The 14,059-nt window shown below is 34.3% G+C and overlaps 1 protein-coding gene across 1 annotated transcript in view; it reads right to left on the bottom strand.

Moving 5' to 3' along the window:
• The window catches only part of LOC145269501 (pescadillo homolog), a 71,229-nt gene that overhangs the window by 19,265 nt on the left and 37,905 nt on the right, over nt 1-14,059 (bottom strand). The window contains exons 9-12 of the mRNA XM_080125237.1: nt 12,142-12,210; nt 9,819-9,905; nt 8,549-8,682; nt 169-294 (exon numbers count right to left, since the gene is read on the bottom strand). Coding sequence (XP_079981363.1) covers nt 169-294; nt 8,549-8,682; nt 9,819-9,905; nt 12,142-12,210 — 416 coding nt within the window. The remainder of the gene's footprint in view (nt 1-168; nt 295-8,548; nt 8,683-9,818; nt 9,906-12,141; nt 12,211-14,059) is intronic.

The following is a 14,059-nucleotide window of genomic DNA, read 5'->3' as shown; positions in this document are numbered from 1 at the left end:
CAAAATCAACAAAGGTTTAACATACTCAAAATCAACAAAGGTCTAACATACTCAAAATCAACAAAGGTTTAACATACTCAAAAGAAGACACAGAAATAGAAAAAAAAAAGGGAAAAAGAAAAAACATGTAAAAAAATAAATAACTGCATAAAAGTGTTTTTTCTGTACCTGGATAGAAACTTTTTCTCTTGTTGTGGTCGATCAACAATCTGATGTGTGATAGTTTGATCATCTTCCTGATAAGTGTAGCCAATTGTACCCGTATTGCCCCAGGACACTGTTCCTCCAAAACACCTAAAAAGAAGACACTTTAAGATTATTTTTTTAAATACCAACCGTGTTTGTGTGTGTATGTATATATATATATATATATATATATATATATATATATATATATATATATATATATATACACACACACTAGCATGGGTGCCCGGCGTTGCCCGGGTGTTTGGGGGTGTATGCTGAGCAAAAAAAAAAAAAAAACGGTAAATTTTTAAAACTTTGACCCCTATTATGACCCCTTAAAATTTATTGTTTAGGGCTCAAATAAAGTTATTAAGTTAGATCCATGTCTAAGGAACCTATATCTAAAATTTCATGTGTTTAGACCCAATATTGTAGGAGGAGTTTGGTAGAGTTCTCAAAGGTCAAATCGTTGAACTTTGACCCCTTAATCGCCAAATTTCTGTCCGAAAACCAATCACATCGATTTTCCCAAATCTCAGTACCCTGTATATCAAATTTCGAATCTGTAGGCTTAAAATTGACAGAGTTATTGCGTAGGGAAATGTACACAGACACACGTTCACTTTATATATATATATATATATATATAGATAAAAGTGAAAGTGTCTGTTTGTCTGTGTACATTTCCCTATGCAATAACTCTGTCAATTTTCAGTCTACAGACTCGAAATTTGATATACAGGGTACTAAGATTTGGGAAAATCTTTGCAATCCGTTTTCGGCCAGAAATTCGGCTGTTAAGGGGTCAAAGTTAAACGATTTGACCTTTGAAAACTCTACCAAACTCCTCCAACAATTTTGGGTATAAACAATTGAAATTTTAGATATAGGTTCCTTGGACATGGATCTAACTTAACTTGATTTGAGCCTAAAAGAATAAATGTTAAGGGGTCATAATAGGGATCAAAGTTAAAAAAATTTGACCTCTGCAGTCTACCAAATTACTCAATTTCTGGTCCAAACATTTGAAATTTGACATAAAGGGTATTCAGAGATAGGGCAAACTTTTTAATCGGTTTAGGTAAAAATTTTGAGCTACAAATATATAAATGTATGTATGTATGTTTGCATGTCTGCCTAAAACTTTCGACAGAGGCGACAGATTTTCACAAGATCAGTATCGTTTTGAAGCTCGACCCTTCGGACGACAAATACCGAAAAATTGGCTAAAAAAATTAATTTCTTCACCCTCAACTGGGCACTTTTCAACAGGGAGGGGTCGCTTTTTTCACCGATAATTTCAATTCTCTTTTCGATTGTTTAGCCTTAATTTAAACCTACGTCACTTCCGGTTTGCCGGTGGTCATAACAGCAAAGACGTCAGGTTTTTTCCTGGTCTTTTCCTCCTTTGCGGTACAGGTTCAAGCCTGCCTTCCTACTACCACTTTTCTTTTTTTCTTTTTTTTTTTGCTCAACACACCTCCAAACACCCAGGCAACGCCGGGCTGAAATGCTAGTATATATATATATATATATATATATATATAAAGCAGTTATCTGTTTATTCTATATTTTCCATTTCAACACGCTTTTATTTGTAAACACTTTTTCAACTTACAATTTGGCATCTGCACGCCTTTCTAGCTTATTAAATCAAAAAAGAAAACTAAAAGAGTGACCTCGACAACACAACATGAGGCTGGATTTTGTACTTTTACTTCCAAGGAAAAAAAAAAGATCAACAACTTAAGTTTTGTTGATCCTTTTCTGACAAGAGATTTTTAACCCTACCAGACCTAAGCTACTGAACCTAATTTGCCCCTGTGCTTTACCTTCATGACAAAATTGTGAAAAAAATTTAAACGTGTTAGTAATTTTTTGCCTTTCATCTACCGCCAGTATTCAGCCTTCAGTTACTCGTGTGCCAGTCTACCCAACAGATGGAGCCCTCCTTGATGCACAGGTACTTTCTGCAGTGGGTGCACCAGAACCTTGTCTTCACCTTCTTTTGGGGGTGGTTTTTGTAAGATACTCCTGGGTGATGTCTGTTGTATCTCAGGTGTTTCTCCATGCACACAGAACAGATGTGGTCAGATGATGTGCCAGGGGAAATTTTAAGGTAGTGATTGCCTGGCTTCAGGCATTGAGCACAGGGTTCTTCTTGTAGAACGGTAATTTCATACCAGTTTCAAACACACTGTTTGAATGTATCTTGTTAAGTACAGAGATTTTCTAACAGCTTCTTATGTAGAAAGGTACAGCACATAAGAGTTGTAGCAAACTCACATGAAAATTTGATGAAGAAGCATCGTGGCTATTGGTAGTGGCGTCGTGAACGATGAAGGCAGGTCATCTGGTTGTTCTTGTCGCAACCGCCCATATACTTCTTGTAGTCCAAGGCAAACTGTGGAATGATCACTTCAGTGACAGTACCATCCTTCTTTTTGTTGACAGCTCCTGTCTTTACAGGATCATGGTAGTTGAAGATGAAGGTGATGGGCGTATTGTCCTGCGATACGATACATGTTGGAACTAGCTCAACCTACCCATTGGTGAATTCCACTATAGTTACAGTAAATTACAGGGTCAAATTTTAAAAAATAAATAAATAAAACAAGCTAATAATTTCTGACAACATGCATCAATAAATAATTGCTGACAACATGCATCAATAATCAAACTAAAGAATATATGTATACGAAACAGAATTCTGTATTCAGCTATACCAGTCAAAGAAATAGGGGAAAATCTTATTTTACAAATTAATAATTTCTGACAACATGCATCAAGATCAAACTAAAGAGTAAAAGAAAGAGGAAAATTTTACTTTATTTCATATATCATGGATTAAAATATCTTTGCGGATTTAAATTTTTAGTGATTGAGCATAACAGAGTAGCTTAACTTTCAAACACGTCACTAGAGGGCACTCACATCGCTCAATTGAAGTATGGAAGCACAAAATGGAAGCAATACCTCCACTTTTCTCCAAAACTGCTTACTTATATATTTGGGCAAAATATTAAGATATTTTTTGTTAATATATTTATGATTTAAAATTCATTTATTAACAGAAATATGAAAAAACAATGAATGTGTATTGCAAAATATTGTTTTAAATTCTTAAACTTTTTTTTATCAATTTTTTTATTTATTTTTGGTCACCACTTATCAAGGCCCAGAGGCCACTCGAGGATAAGGGTTAATGGGTATACATTAGTCATTGTGATTCTAGCATAGTAAACATAAGTGGGAATTTTGTAACTTGGATTACTTAGGGGGATGGTGCAATAAGAACTTGTTTACATTGGACTTGAAGACAATCAGATTGTAGTCAGCTGGAAAGCAGGCAAACAGAATAGAGTTCCACAGGTGAGCAGTTCTAAGAAAGAAGCCTTGTTTATGGAATCTACGTTTAGGTGTAAGCACAGATAAAGAGTGTGGGAATTTGTTGATAGTGGTTTTGGCTAGACGAGTGTTTTTTTGTGAAAGTCTGGCGAGGGGGGACCACAGATTGAAGTTCAGATGAGCACCTGCCATGAAAAAAACAATAAAGCAGGGACAGGCTCACTACGTCTCTTCTGTGGGAAAGAGGTTGCAGAGAAGAGAAAAGGGCATCCCCACTAAGCTACGAAGTCTATTTTGAACTCTGTCAAGGCAGGATAAGCTGCTTCTAGCCCCTGCCCAGATGTGGCAACAGTACTCCATTGTTGGCTGAACTTGACTTTTATATAGGTAGAGAATTGCATCAGGAGTAAGATATCTACTGGAGCGGTAGGAGGATCCCACCATTTTTCCAACGACTTTGGCAATGGATTTGATATACGTGTTCCATTTAAGATCGGGAGTAAAGGTAAAGCCCAGAAGCTTGTCAAAACAAGAAGCCTCCCCAAGACGAGAGCCATTCATTTTGATTGATGCCAGATGGGCAACAGAGCGTTGATGATGTAAAGATAGAAGCTTGGTTTTAGATGCCTTAAAAGTAACCAGCCACTTTTTTCCTCATTGTACCACATGCTCAAGATCAGGAGAGAGAGTCAGAGAGAACTTATTCATTTACGGTCTTCAAAGTGCTACCATAGATGGTAGTGTCGTCAGCATAAATGTTTACGAATGATCTAAGGATGTGGTTTGGAAGATCATTGATGTAGATCAGGAAGAGAGTTGGACCCAGGATGGACCTCTGAAGGACTCCAGCATTAATACTGAGAGCCTCTGATTTCTGCCCATCAACCACTACTCTTATGAGCCTATCAGAGAGAAATGATTTAATAATTGAGAAGACATTTCCAGCTATACCATGACTGAAGATCTTGTGAAGTAGACCTTTATGCCATACCTTATCAAAGGCCTTTGATATGTCAAGAGCAATTGCCCTAGAGAGGAAGCCTCCGTTAAGGGATTCGCCAATCCTATGAGATATAACTGTAAGCATGTCTGCTGTAGATCTAGCAGAATAGAAACCATATTGCATGTCACTAAGAAGGTTATTTTTGCTGAGATGGTTAACTATTTCCTTATTTAGCACAGATTCCAGCAGCTTACTCACGATGCATAGGAGACTTATTGGTCTGTACTAAGAGGGAGATGAGTGATCACCTGGGTTCTTAAATACATTGCATACTGATGAGATTTTCCAAGATGCTAGGAAGCATTTCTCCTTAAGACAACACTTAAACAACTTTGTAAGTATGGCCGCTAGTTCCAATTGAAGCCTTTTGAGCACTATAACTGGAACGCCGTCAAGGCCAGTTGCTTTACTTTGATTAGCTTGGCAACATCACGTACAGATATTTGTATGTCACATAGCATGTTATCTGATATACAAGGGAATACTGGGGGTTGGTGGCCTTGGTCGTAAAGGATAGAATTAGCTGCAAAGTTCTTGGCAAAGAGATTGGCTTTGTCTGATGCTGATGAGATTACCTCAGGTCCATTGATGATATTTGGGATAGAGCTCACATTTATGTTCAGGATCCTGTTTGCTATTTGCCAGAACTGATGGGAACCAAGCCACTGCTCAGCTACCTTGGACTTGAGCATACAACTCTCTTGCCTTCTTTATTACTTTTTTTACAGTGGTTGCTGACAGTCCTGAAAGCGGCTTTAGTCTCAGTACATCTATTACGTTGGATGCAATGGAAAAAGTGATTTCTGTGCACAATGGCAGCAGCACATTCTGGGGAGAACCATGGCTGGTTGTTAGGTTTTTGCTGGCACTTTTTCGAGGGTATGAAACTGTCTATACCTACAGTTAACCATTCCGTCAGGTCTGATACTATAGGGACACATCCATTTTAAACATGGCATGTAGAGGTAGATCTGATATAAATGTACAGAAGCTATCCCAGTCAGCCATAGAGTATCGATACACTGTATGATGGAGAGGTATGTCTGAAGATCTATTACATTTTGTTTTTACCCTCATGTAAAAAAAAGAAAAAAGAAAGCTATTTAGATATTTTAAAAATATATTTACAAAAACATGAAAAAAAAATGAACACATCACATTTTTTAAAGTTTTAACAGTTACGAAATGGTGAATGCGCAAGGGTAAAAATAGTTTAACAGTTGTACGAATCATCTTATCAGAATTCAAAACAATATTTCACATTTCTATAAATAAATATATTTTCAAAATATCTAGATAAATGAAACATTTTAAGAAAGCTCCTTTTAAGGTGGAACACAATGTGACACATTCATTGATTTTTTTTTTATATTTTTGTAAATAAATACATTTTTTTAAATATCTAAACAGTTTACCAAAATATATAACATTAAATAAACATAGTTATTAAAAAAAAAAAATGCAATAAAAAAAATGAGTATAAAAAAATAAGCAAGCAGTTTTGGAGAAAAGCAGAGGTATTTTTTCCATTTTGTGCTCCCATACTTCAGTAGAGCAATGCGAGCGCCCTCTAATGACAAGGCACAGTGCCATTTTGATGTAGGGGGTTACTATCGGGGGACATAATCTGCAGGGATACTATGTAGAGAATTGATCAGCAAGATATCTGTTCACATTATACTTGAACTTCTGCATGTCAGTACAGTTGGGGAAGCAGGAACCCGGAAGAGAATTCCAAAGTCTAGCAGTTCTGGGGAAGAAACTATTGGAGTAGAAGGCTTTCTTACATCTAAGGATCTCTACTGTGTAGGGGTGGGATTTTGCTGTTTGTCAGGTTTGTCGGGAGTATTTACGTTGAGGGGGGTACAAAGGGTTGTAGTTCGTCAGAGCATCCACCATCAAAATACTTGTAGAACAGGCACATGGATGCAACATTTCATCGATGGGACAGAGGTTGAAGCCTAGATGACAGTTCAGGACCTATCAGGTTGGCGACTCTCTTTTGAACCCTGTTCAGGAGCGATAGGCTAGTAGCAGATGCACTAGCCCAAATGTGACAACAATACTTCATACATGGGTGAATGGTGACCTTATAGATGTACAGGATACTTTCAGATGTAAGTAACTTTCTAGCATGGTAGAGAGAGCCCACCTTCCTCGCAGCGGCCCTGGCAATGCTCTCAATGTATCTGTTCCAACTCATGTTCCCTGTGAAGGTTAAGCCAAGGAGTTTGAAAGAAGTTCTTTCAGGTAATGTATCTTTAGCCATAGCTATTAGTGATTGAGAAGGTTTCTTGTAATTATTGAAGGAAATCAGCTTAGTCTTGGCAGCATTGAATGTGACCATCCATTTTTGTCCCCTTTCTATTACAGATTGAAGGTCTTCCTCTAGTGTTTCTTCGATTTCCTTAGATATGCATTGATTTGAGAAGATTTCAGAAGCATTTGTTTTCTCCTCGTGCTTGTTATAGAGCGTGGTGTCATCAGCAAATATATAAATTGAAAGTTAAGCTACCATATTATGCTCAATTACCAAATTCTTTTTAATGATTTTCTTTTGTACTATATTATTATTTGTTTACAAAATAAATTTAACATTAAAAATCATCAACTTTTTGGTACGTATTCAAATTCTGACATCATGTCAGCATCTTTGGCATGGTTACGGAAGCAGTCGGAAGATTCCGATGATGCAATGACTGTCAAAGATGATAAATTAAAAAATTTGGTGTTGTAATCAAATTAACAAAATTGGGGGGAAAAAAAAAACTAAAAATGTAAAACAAGTTACCAAAAGTTTAATTGTATGAAAGAAAAATGAATTTATCTCCCAAGAAAAGCTTCAAATTAATTAGGTTTTATTTTTTGTTTCTTCAATTAATAATTTTTTTTTTTTTTTTTTTTACAATAAAAACATGGAAACAGTGAAAGAAAAAAAAATTTTTTTTTTTTTGTTTTCAATCAAAGTTGTAAAATAATTGTTTTTGACAAAAATAACAACTGAAACAAGCCGTGAATGCATGGTCCCCCTTTGGTGCTGCATGTGAGATGATACCACAAAAAATAGTGAAGAAATGATGAATGTGAAAAGTGTGAAGGACCAACGTTGCCTTCACATTTTCGACAAGTTTCAGAAAAATCTAATGTATGGGGCAAAAGTTATGGGATGAAAAGTGTAATTTTTTGCAATTTTAGGGCATTTGTGACCCCTTTTGAGTTCCTGGGAATGTTGAATCCCAGTGAAAAATGAACAAAGTTGCAGTTTCATGCCTTAAGACACGTATATTTGAATTCAGCACCATGAAAAACCACTATATAGACATACATATCAAGTTTTTGAGTAATATGAAAAAAGAGCTCCAAAAAGGCATTTTTTTTTAGCCCTAAAAGTCCCATAGGGATGCGAACTAGAATTTTGCCAGGTCACCCATACTGGATTTATATTAAGAACAATGGGCTCCACATTTTGGCTAAGTTTCAGAAAAATCTAATGGACGGATCAAAAGTTATGGGGCAAAACGTGTCATTTTCAGCCATTTTGACCTCATTTTGAGCCCCTGGGGACGCAACGGGAATTTTTGCAGAAATAATTTTTTTTACTGTGTACATCTATTTAATGAAATACAATTTGTGGCAAAATTTCAGGAAAAACTAATGGATGGTTATCTGGCAATAGTTCGGCACCACTGAAAACATAGGTCCCTCTCCGATAAATCGGGGGACCAAAAAAGAAATTTACTTTTTGTCTTTGGCAAAGAAAGTTAAGTGGTTAACCATGCTGGAAGATGCCGATGCTAAATCACCAGAACTTGGATTAGAATCCTAATATCAAATTTTCTTATGGCTTCCAGAAAAAATAATACTACAAATATTACTGTTACCTAGGAAAAAATAAAATTACTGATATGTCACAGATGATTGGAGAAGCAGTATGCTAAACCATTGGTGTTTTGTTTGATTTCCCTCCTACCCATCCCAACTCAAACTCCAAAATAACAAACAACTAACCTGATGATGAATACCATGTATTCACGCGGAACTTCTCGATTCAGGAAAAATTTCAACCCCTGGAATAATTTTTGGAATTTTGCATGATTCTTGATTTCCATTTTAGCTTTTTCCATTTCATCTGGATCTTCAGACTAAGAAAAAAGAAAAAAAAAAAATCAACTTTACGATAAGCAAAATACAATAGAGATAAAGCGTTAACCCCAGGAAGTGGGCCCCTTGAGTTCTGAGAACTTTGAAGTAAAATAAAACCACACAAAAAAAATGTATGTACTCTTTAGTTAGAAAACGGGAAGAACTTTCTGTTATTTTAATCCCATATTTTCTAGGCATGTTTTAAGAGGGAATACAGACAAAAAAAAAAAAAAAAAATCAACTTTACGATAAGCAAAACCTAAGTTGCATAATAATAGAAGTGCAAATAAGAAGCAGAGGTAGACTTATAAACCGACTAACCACCTGGTTGTAGGTAGGTTTCAGTGGCTTGCACAAGTCTGGCCTTTGCCGACTGCTCGGACAACTGTTCACCCTTTACTTCAATCCATGGTATCCTTCTCCTGAAGTTGCCGAACTTTCAAGTCCATGATAGTTGCAACCCAAATCTTGCATGGGCAACCAAATAAGCCACCAATTTATATGATTTGTTTAGCCACTCACCACTGTGCCTGACATGATCAAACCAGCGGAGACACTTCTCATGTAAGTGCCACATTCAGATGTGGGATTTGGAGCTTTTTGCAAAGAACAAACTTGCTGACATGCTGTCAACTTTGTATGGCATATCTAGCAAAGCATAGCAAACTCACTATACAGAAGTTGCTACCTGTTCTGCATAGAATTCAAACAAGCCGAGCATGTGGGGTCCTGCTCCACGAGTGAAAAATTTACTTTTACCATGACTAATGTTTGTGCAAAATTTAAAAAAAAAAAAAAAAAAAAAAAAAAAAAAAAAAAAAAAATCCAAAGCATGGTTTATTGAGAAAAGTGTGAACAAATGAATGGATGAATGATTTGGGGCAATTTTACCTCGATAATGGTTCCTGGGGAGGTCAACCAGAGTTATCCCGAAAAATCCATTCTGGCAAAAATTTACTTTCACCATGACTAATATTTATGCAAATTTTTTTTTAAATCCAAGGATTAGTTATCGAGGAAAGTGCGAGCAAACGAACGAATGAATGGGAGTGAACTACTAGGTTCAATTCCTCCTTTGTTGAAGGAAATAACAAATGGCAAAGAGACATTCAAAGAACAGAAAAATTAAACTTACATCTGTTATTGGAAAATGATCAATTTCATCTTCATCCTGGACTCCATCACCATGTTTCTTCAATTCTGGTGTCAGAGCTCCAAGTTGCTGGAGAAGAAAAAAAAAAAAAAAGGTAAACAAATGACCTCGAGAATAACGATTTTATTCAAATACACTGAGGGGGGTAAATTTTTTCATGTACACTTTTGAAAAATTTAAGGTACTTCCACAGTTTATGAACTGAAAACATTTAGAAAGCCATTCTTAATAGAGGAGGGTTTATCAACTACTAGCAGGGTAACCTGACATTGCCCAGGATTGCATGATGATCAAGGAATGTTTCAAACTCATGTTTCAATCAAATCGATTGATTGCCTGCTCTAATTGGGGACTCTTCACGATGCACCTGGAGGAAGCTTCACATGCTTCTCACAATGACTTAGTCTGCAATGCATTTTAGTCTACATTGCACTGTAGAGAACCTAATGATTATTTTATAAAATTGTTTTTATATGTAATGGCTTGAACTAAAGTTTAAAATGCAAAAGTCAAGTATCATGCTTCAATTGTGCTCTAAACAGAAACATTCATTTCAAACGCGGTCTAGCCATATCAAAGAACCTACTGTTGATTTCATATGCCTGGCATTACTGGTTATGCTGTGATAATGGCTTGAATTAAAGTTTAAAATGAAAAAATAAAGCATCATTGTAAAATTATGCTTTAAACAGAAACATTCATTTCGAACCAAGAACCTACTGTTGATTTTATATGTTGGGCCTTTCAGCTTGTGTGGTAACAAAACTTCTCAAATTTATTTGTAATGTTAGGCTGTGTAAGGTGTTAACTTTGGTCAAAATCACCTGTTCATTCTTTTATTGGATTTTTTTCAATTATTGATACTTATCAAAGACATTCCGATACAAAACCTATCTAAAAACACTGTCAGGCACATGAATTACCTTCATGTGAAATTTCATACAAATCAACCCAGCCGTTTTCAAATCCATAGGGAACGAACTCACAAAGTTCCTTTTATATTGATACTCCTATAAATTTGTTTTATTTTGTATATTGATATATTAAAAACCTGTTTTTCTATTTATTTAAAAAGAAAATACAACTTTGTTATATATGGGTCGTTGAATTGTATTCATCTGCAAAAGATCTAATTTGCATATTCTTTTAAACATTCATTTTAGTTCATTCCCTTTTGTTTTCTTTTTTTTGGTTTTCTTATGGGATGATCATCTTTAGTTAACTGTTACCTGTAATTATATTCATGCAGATATTCTACATGATTTATACTTGCATAAACAGTTTATAATAAACTTGAATTTGAAATTTTTTAACACAACAGCGCAACACTAGAAAATCTTTGTAAAAAAAATAGAAATCCTTAAAGACTGAGGTAATGTTTCACATCCTTTGTGCTTGTTTCGGGTGAACTAGTTTTCCCCCACATTTAAAACACTGATGTCTAACTGCCCTCATGGGGAGGCAATTAAAATTATTATTTTAAAAAATTCTTTTTTCTTCCCTTTTTTTCAATAATATTGCATATTTTATTATAATGCTACTCTGGTTATTTCTAAAAAAAAAAAAAAAACATTTACTCAAACATTTGTAAATTATCATTATTTATTACTTTTTTTTTTTTTTTTTTTTTTTTTACTGGCGTATAATTAGTAAAACCAAGGCGCAATTAATCGAAAAGATAAAAATCTTTGTAAAAAATTAAGTTTAATGTAAAAAAAAAAAAAAAAAAGTGTCACAGAATTGAAAAAAATAATTGTCTCGATCTTTAAGGATTTACTTATATAAATACTTATGAATCTATTTACTTTCTGCTTTAAGAGAGAATATTTTTAACAAATAATTTATTTTTTGTAAATACTTTTTATATAAATCTAAAAATATAATTGCCAAAAATAATCACTTGATTGAAAATTGTGAATAAATTCATTTTATTGTTTATTTTAATAATACCACAACAGATTTTTACGATAGTTTGCACTGACAAACCCAATAGTTCTTTCGTGTCAAAGTTGCTTTAATAGCAAATCAGCAGCAGGAGCAAATAGGCAAACATTTTTACTAAAGCTCATTATGTACAACTAAATTTCGGCACAGCTAAACTGTCTGATCGGATCCTGCTGACTCAAGCAACTTTACACATTGTTTTTATATGACAAACAGCTGAAGAAGGCAGTCAGACATTGGTCAGGCATGAATTTTAGTCGTACATTTTTAGTAAACCCCCCCCCCCGCTTTTATTATATTCAAGAGATGTGCAAATGTATAAAAATAAAGAAAAAACAAAAAAAAACAAAAAAAAACGCACCTCTTCATAAAAATCTTGATTTGAGCATTTGTCTTCCTCGTTTACTTTCTTTTTACGTTTTATGGCAAGCTGAAGAAAAGAAAAGAAATAGCAAATCGAATTGTTAAGGAAAAAGAAAAATGGAGAAAAAAAAAAATAAATAACAGATTTATATCACAATGGATTCTGAAACTTTGTAATACTTGTAATACTTATATAACAATGGATTTATTACAATGGATTCTGAGACTGTAATGCTTGTAAAAACCAATTTCAACATTAATAATCTATATAAATAGGATAGCGTGTTATTTATTTTGTGTGTCACGCTTACATCCGAGCGACTGTCGTTTAATTGATATTGACTTCCATTTATTGTAATAAATAATTTTACCAAGAATTCTTCATAAGTTTTGCTTTCAATTATAGCCGATGGCACTTTAGTCATTTATTTTTTTTAAAATGTAAACAAACGTCTCGCTCATCTATTCTAAACATCCAAGTGGCAATATGCTTTGTTTGAGGTGAACAGGACACAAAAAACTTTTAAAAAAAAAAAAACGATTCGCTGAAAACAGTAATAACTCTTGTGATAATAGACAAACGATCCAACTCACGTAAATGACTAAAGAGAAAAAAAATTTGGTTTAATCCTCCCTTGAATAATAATGTTAAAACAAACATTCTTTAAAATCATAGAAAACTACTTTAAATTTCCACAAACATAGTACTATATTTAATAAAAAATTTATAATAATCTCAATAGGTTTTCATATAACAAGTGAAGCATGCATGGTCCTCCATGAGTGCACAGGGAATGAGGCATAAAAAAAATGACTAAGTTCAGCATTTGCCCTCCCCCACCTCCATTTAGCCCTAAAAGTCCCCAGTGGATGTTAAATCTTGGTGAAAATGAACAAATGATGCAGTTTTGGGCCTTAACATATGTAAATTTGAGTTCTGCACCATGCAAAAAAAAAAAAAAAAAAAAAAAAAAATGACTAAGTCCATCATTTTCCTTTCTCCCCCCACCTATTTAGCCCCAAAAGTCCCCAAGGCCTTAACATATGTAAATTTGAGTTCTGCACCATGCAAAAAAAAAAAAAAAAAAAAAAAAAAAAAAAAAAAAAAAAAAAGAAATGACTAAGTCCATCATTTTCCTTCCTCCCCCCCCACCTATTTAGGCCCAAAAGTCCCCAAGGCCTTAACATATTTAAATTTGAGTTCAGCACCATGCAAAAATGCTAAATAGACAGACACAGAAAATTTTGGACAAATATGGTAAAATAGTCCCAAAAATGGAGTGTTTTTATTAGCCCTAAAAGAACCTCTGGGGCACACCCAAAAGTTATCACGAAGTATAGACAAACAAAATTATATAGAAATCAGTTAGTTACAACTTTTCAGAAAGTTTTATAAAAAATCCAAGACATCAATTTTTTTTTAATAAGCACAAAAGTGTCAATTTTAGCCATTTTAACCAGAAAGGCACCCCCTAAGGGAGCAATCGGAGTTTTTACTCATATCATGTTTAATGTTTGTGCAAAATAAAAAAAAAAAAAAAAAAAAAAAAAAAAGGAAAACAGACTTTTTTATTTTTTTTAATTTTTTTTTTTAAATATTTGGAGAGTTCTAGAAAAAACGGAATTCATTAGGTGAAATATAGAGAAAGCCTGAATTATCCATAGGTCAGAAAAATTGTAATCAAAACTTCCCCATGCAATTACAAAACTTACATTTGATTAAAAGTTATTAATAAGAGTCAATGTTAATTTTATTGCAGTGTAATAAGTTCAGTGAGAAATAAGAAATCCTCACAATCTAGACCAACGAAAGGAGAACATTACCAATGCTATCAGGAGAATCACCAGAGAATATCTACAGCCAGTATCTGCAAACGTTATTAAACGTGCCCCAAAATGCATAGATGTCAACAGGG

Source organism: Euprymna scolopes, chromosome 45 (genome assembly GCF_053919585.1).
Source record: "Euprymna scolopes isolate OS-2025 chromosome 45, ASM5391958v1, whole genome shotgun sequence".
Classification (NCBI taxonomy): Eukaryota; Metazoa; Mollusca; class Cephalopoda; order Sepiida; family Sepiolidae; genus Euprymna; species Euprymna scolopes.
Note: the sequence above shows the minus strand (reverse complement) of the source record. Positions and strands in the feature narration are given on the sequence as shown.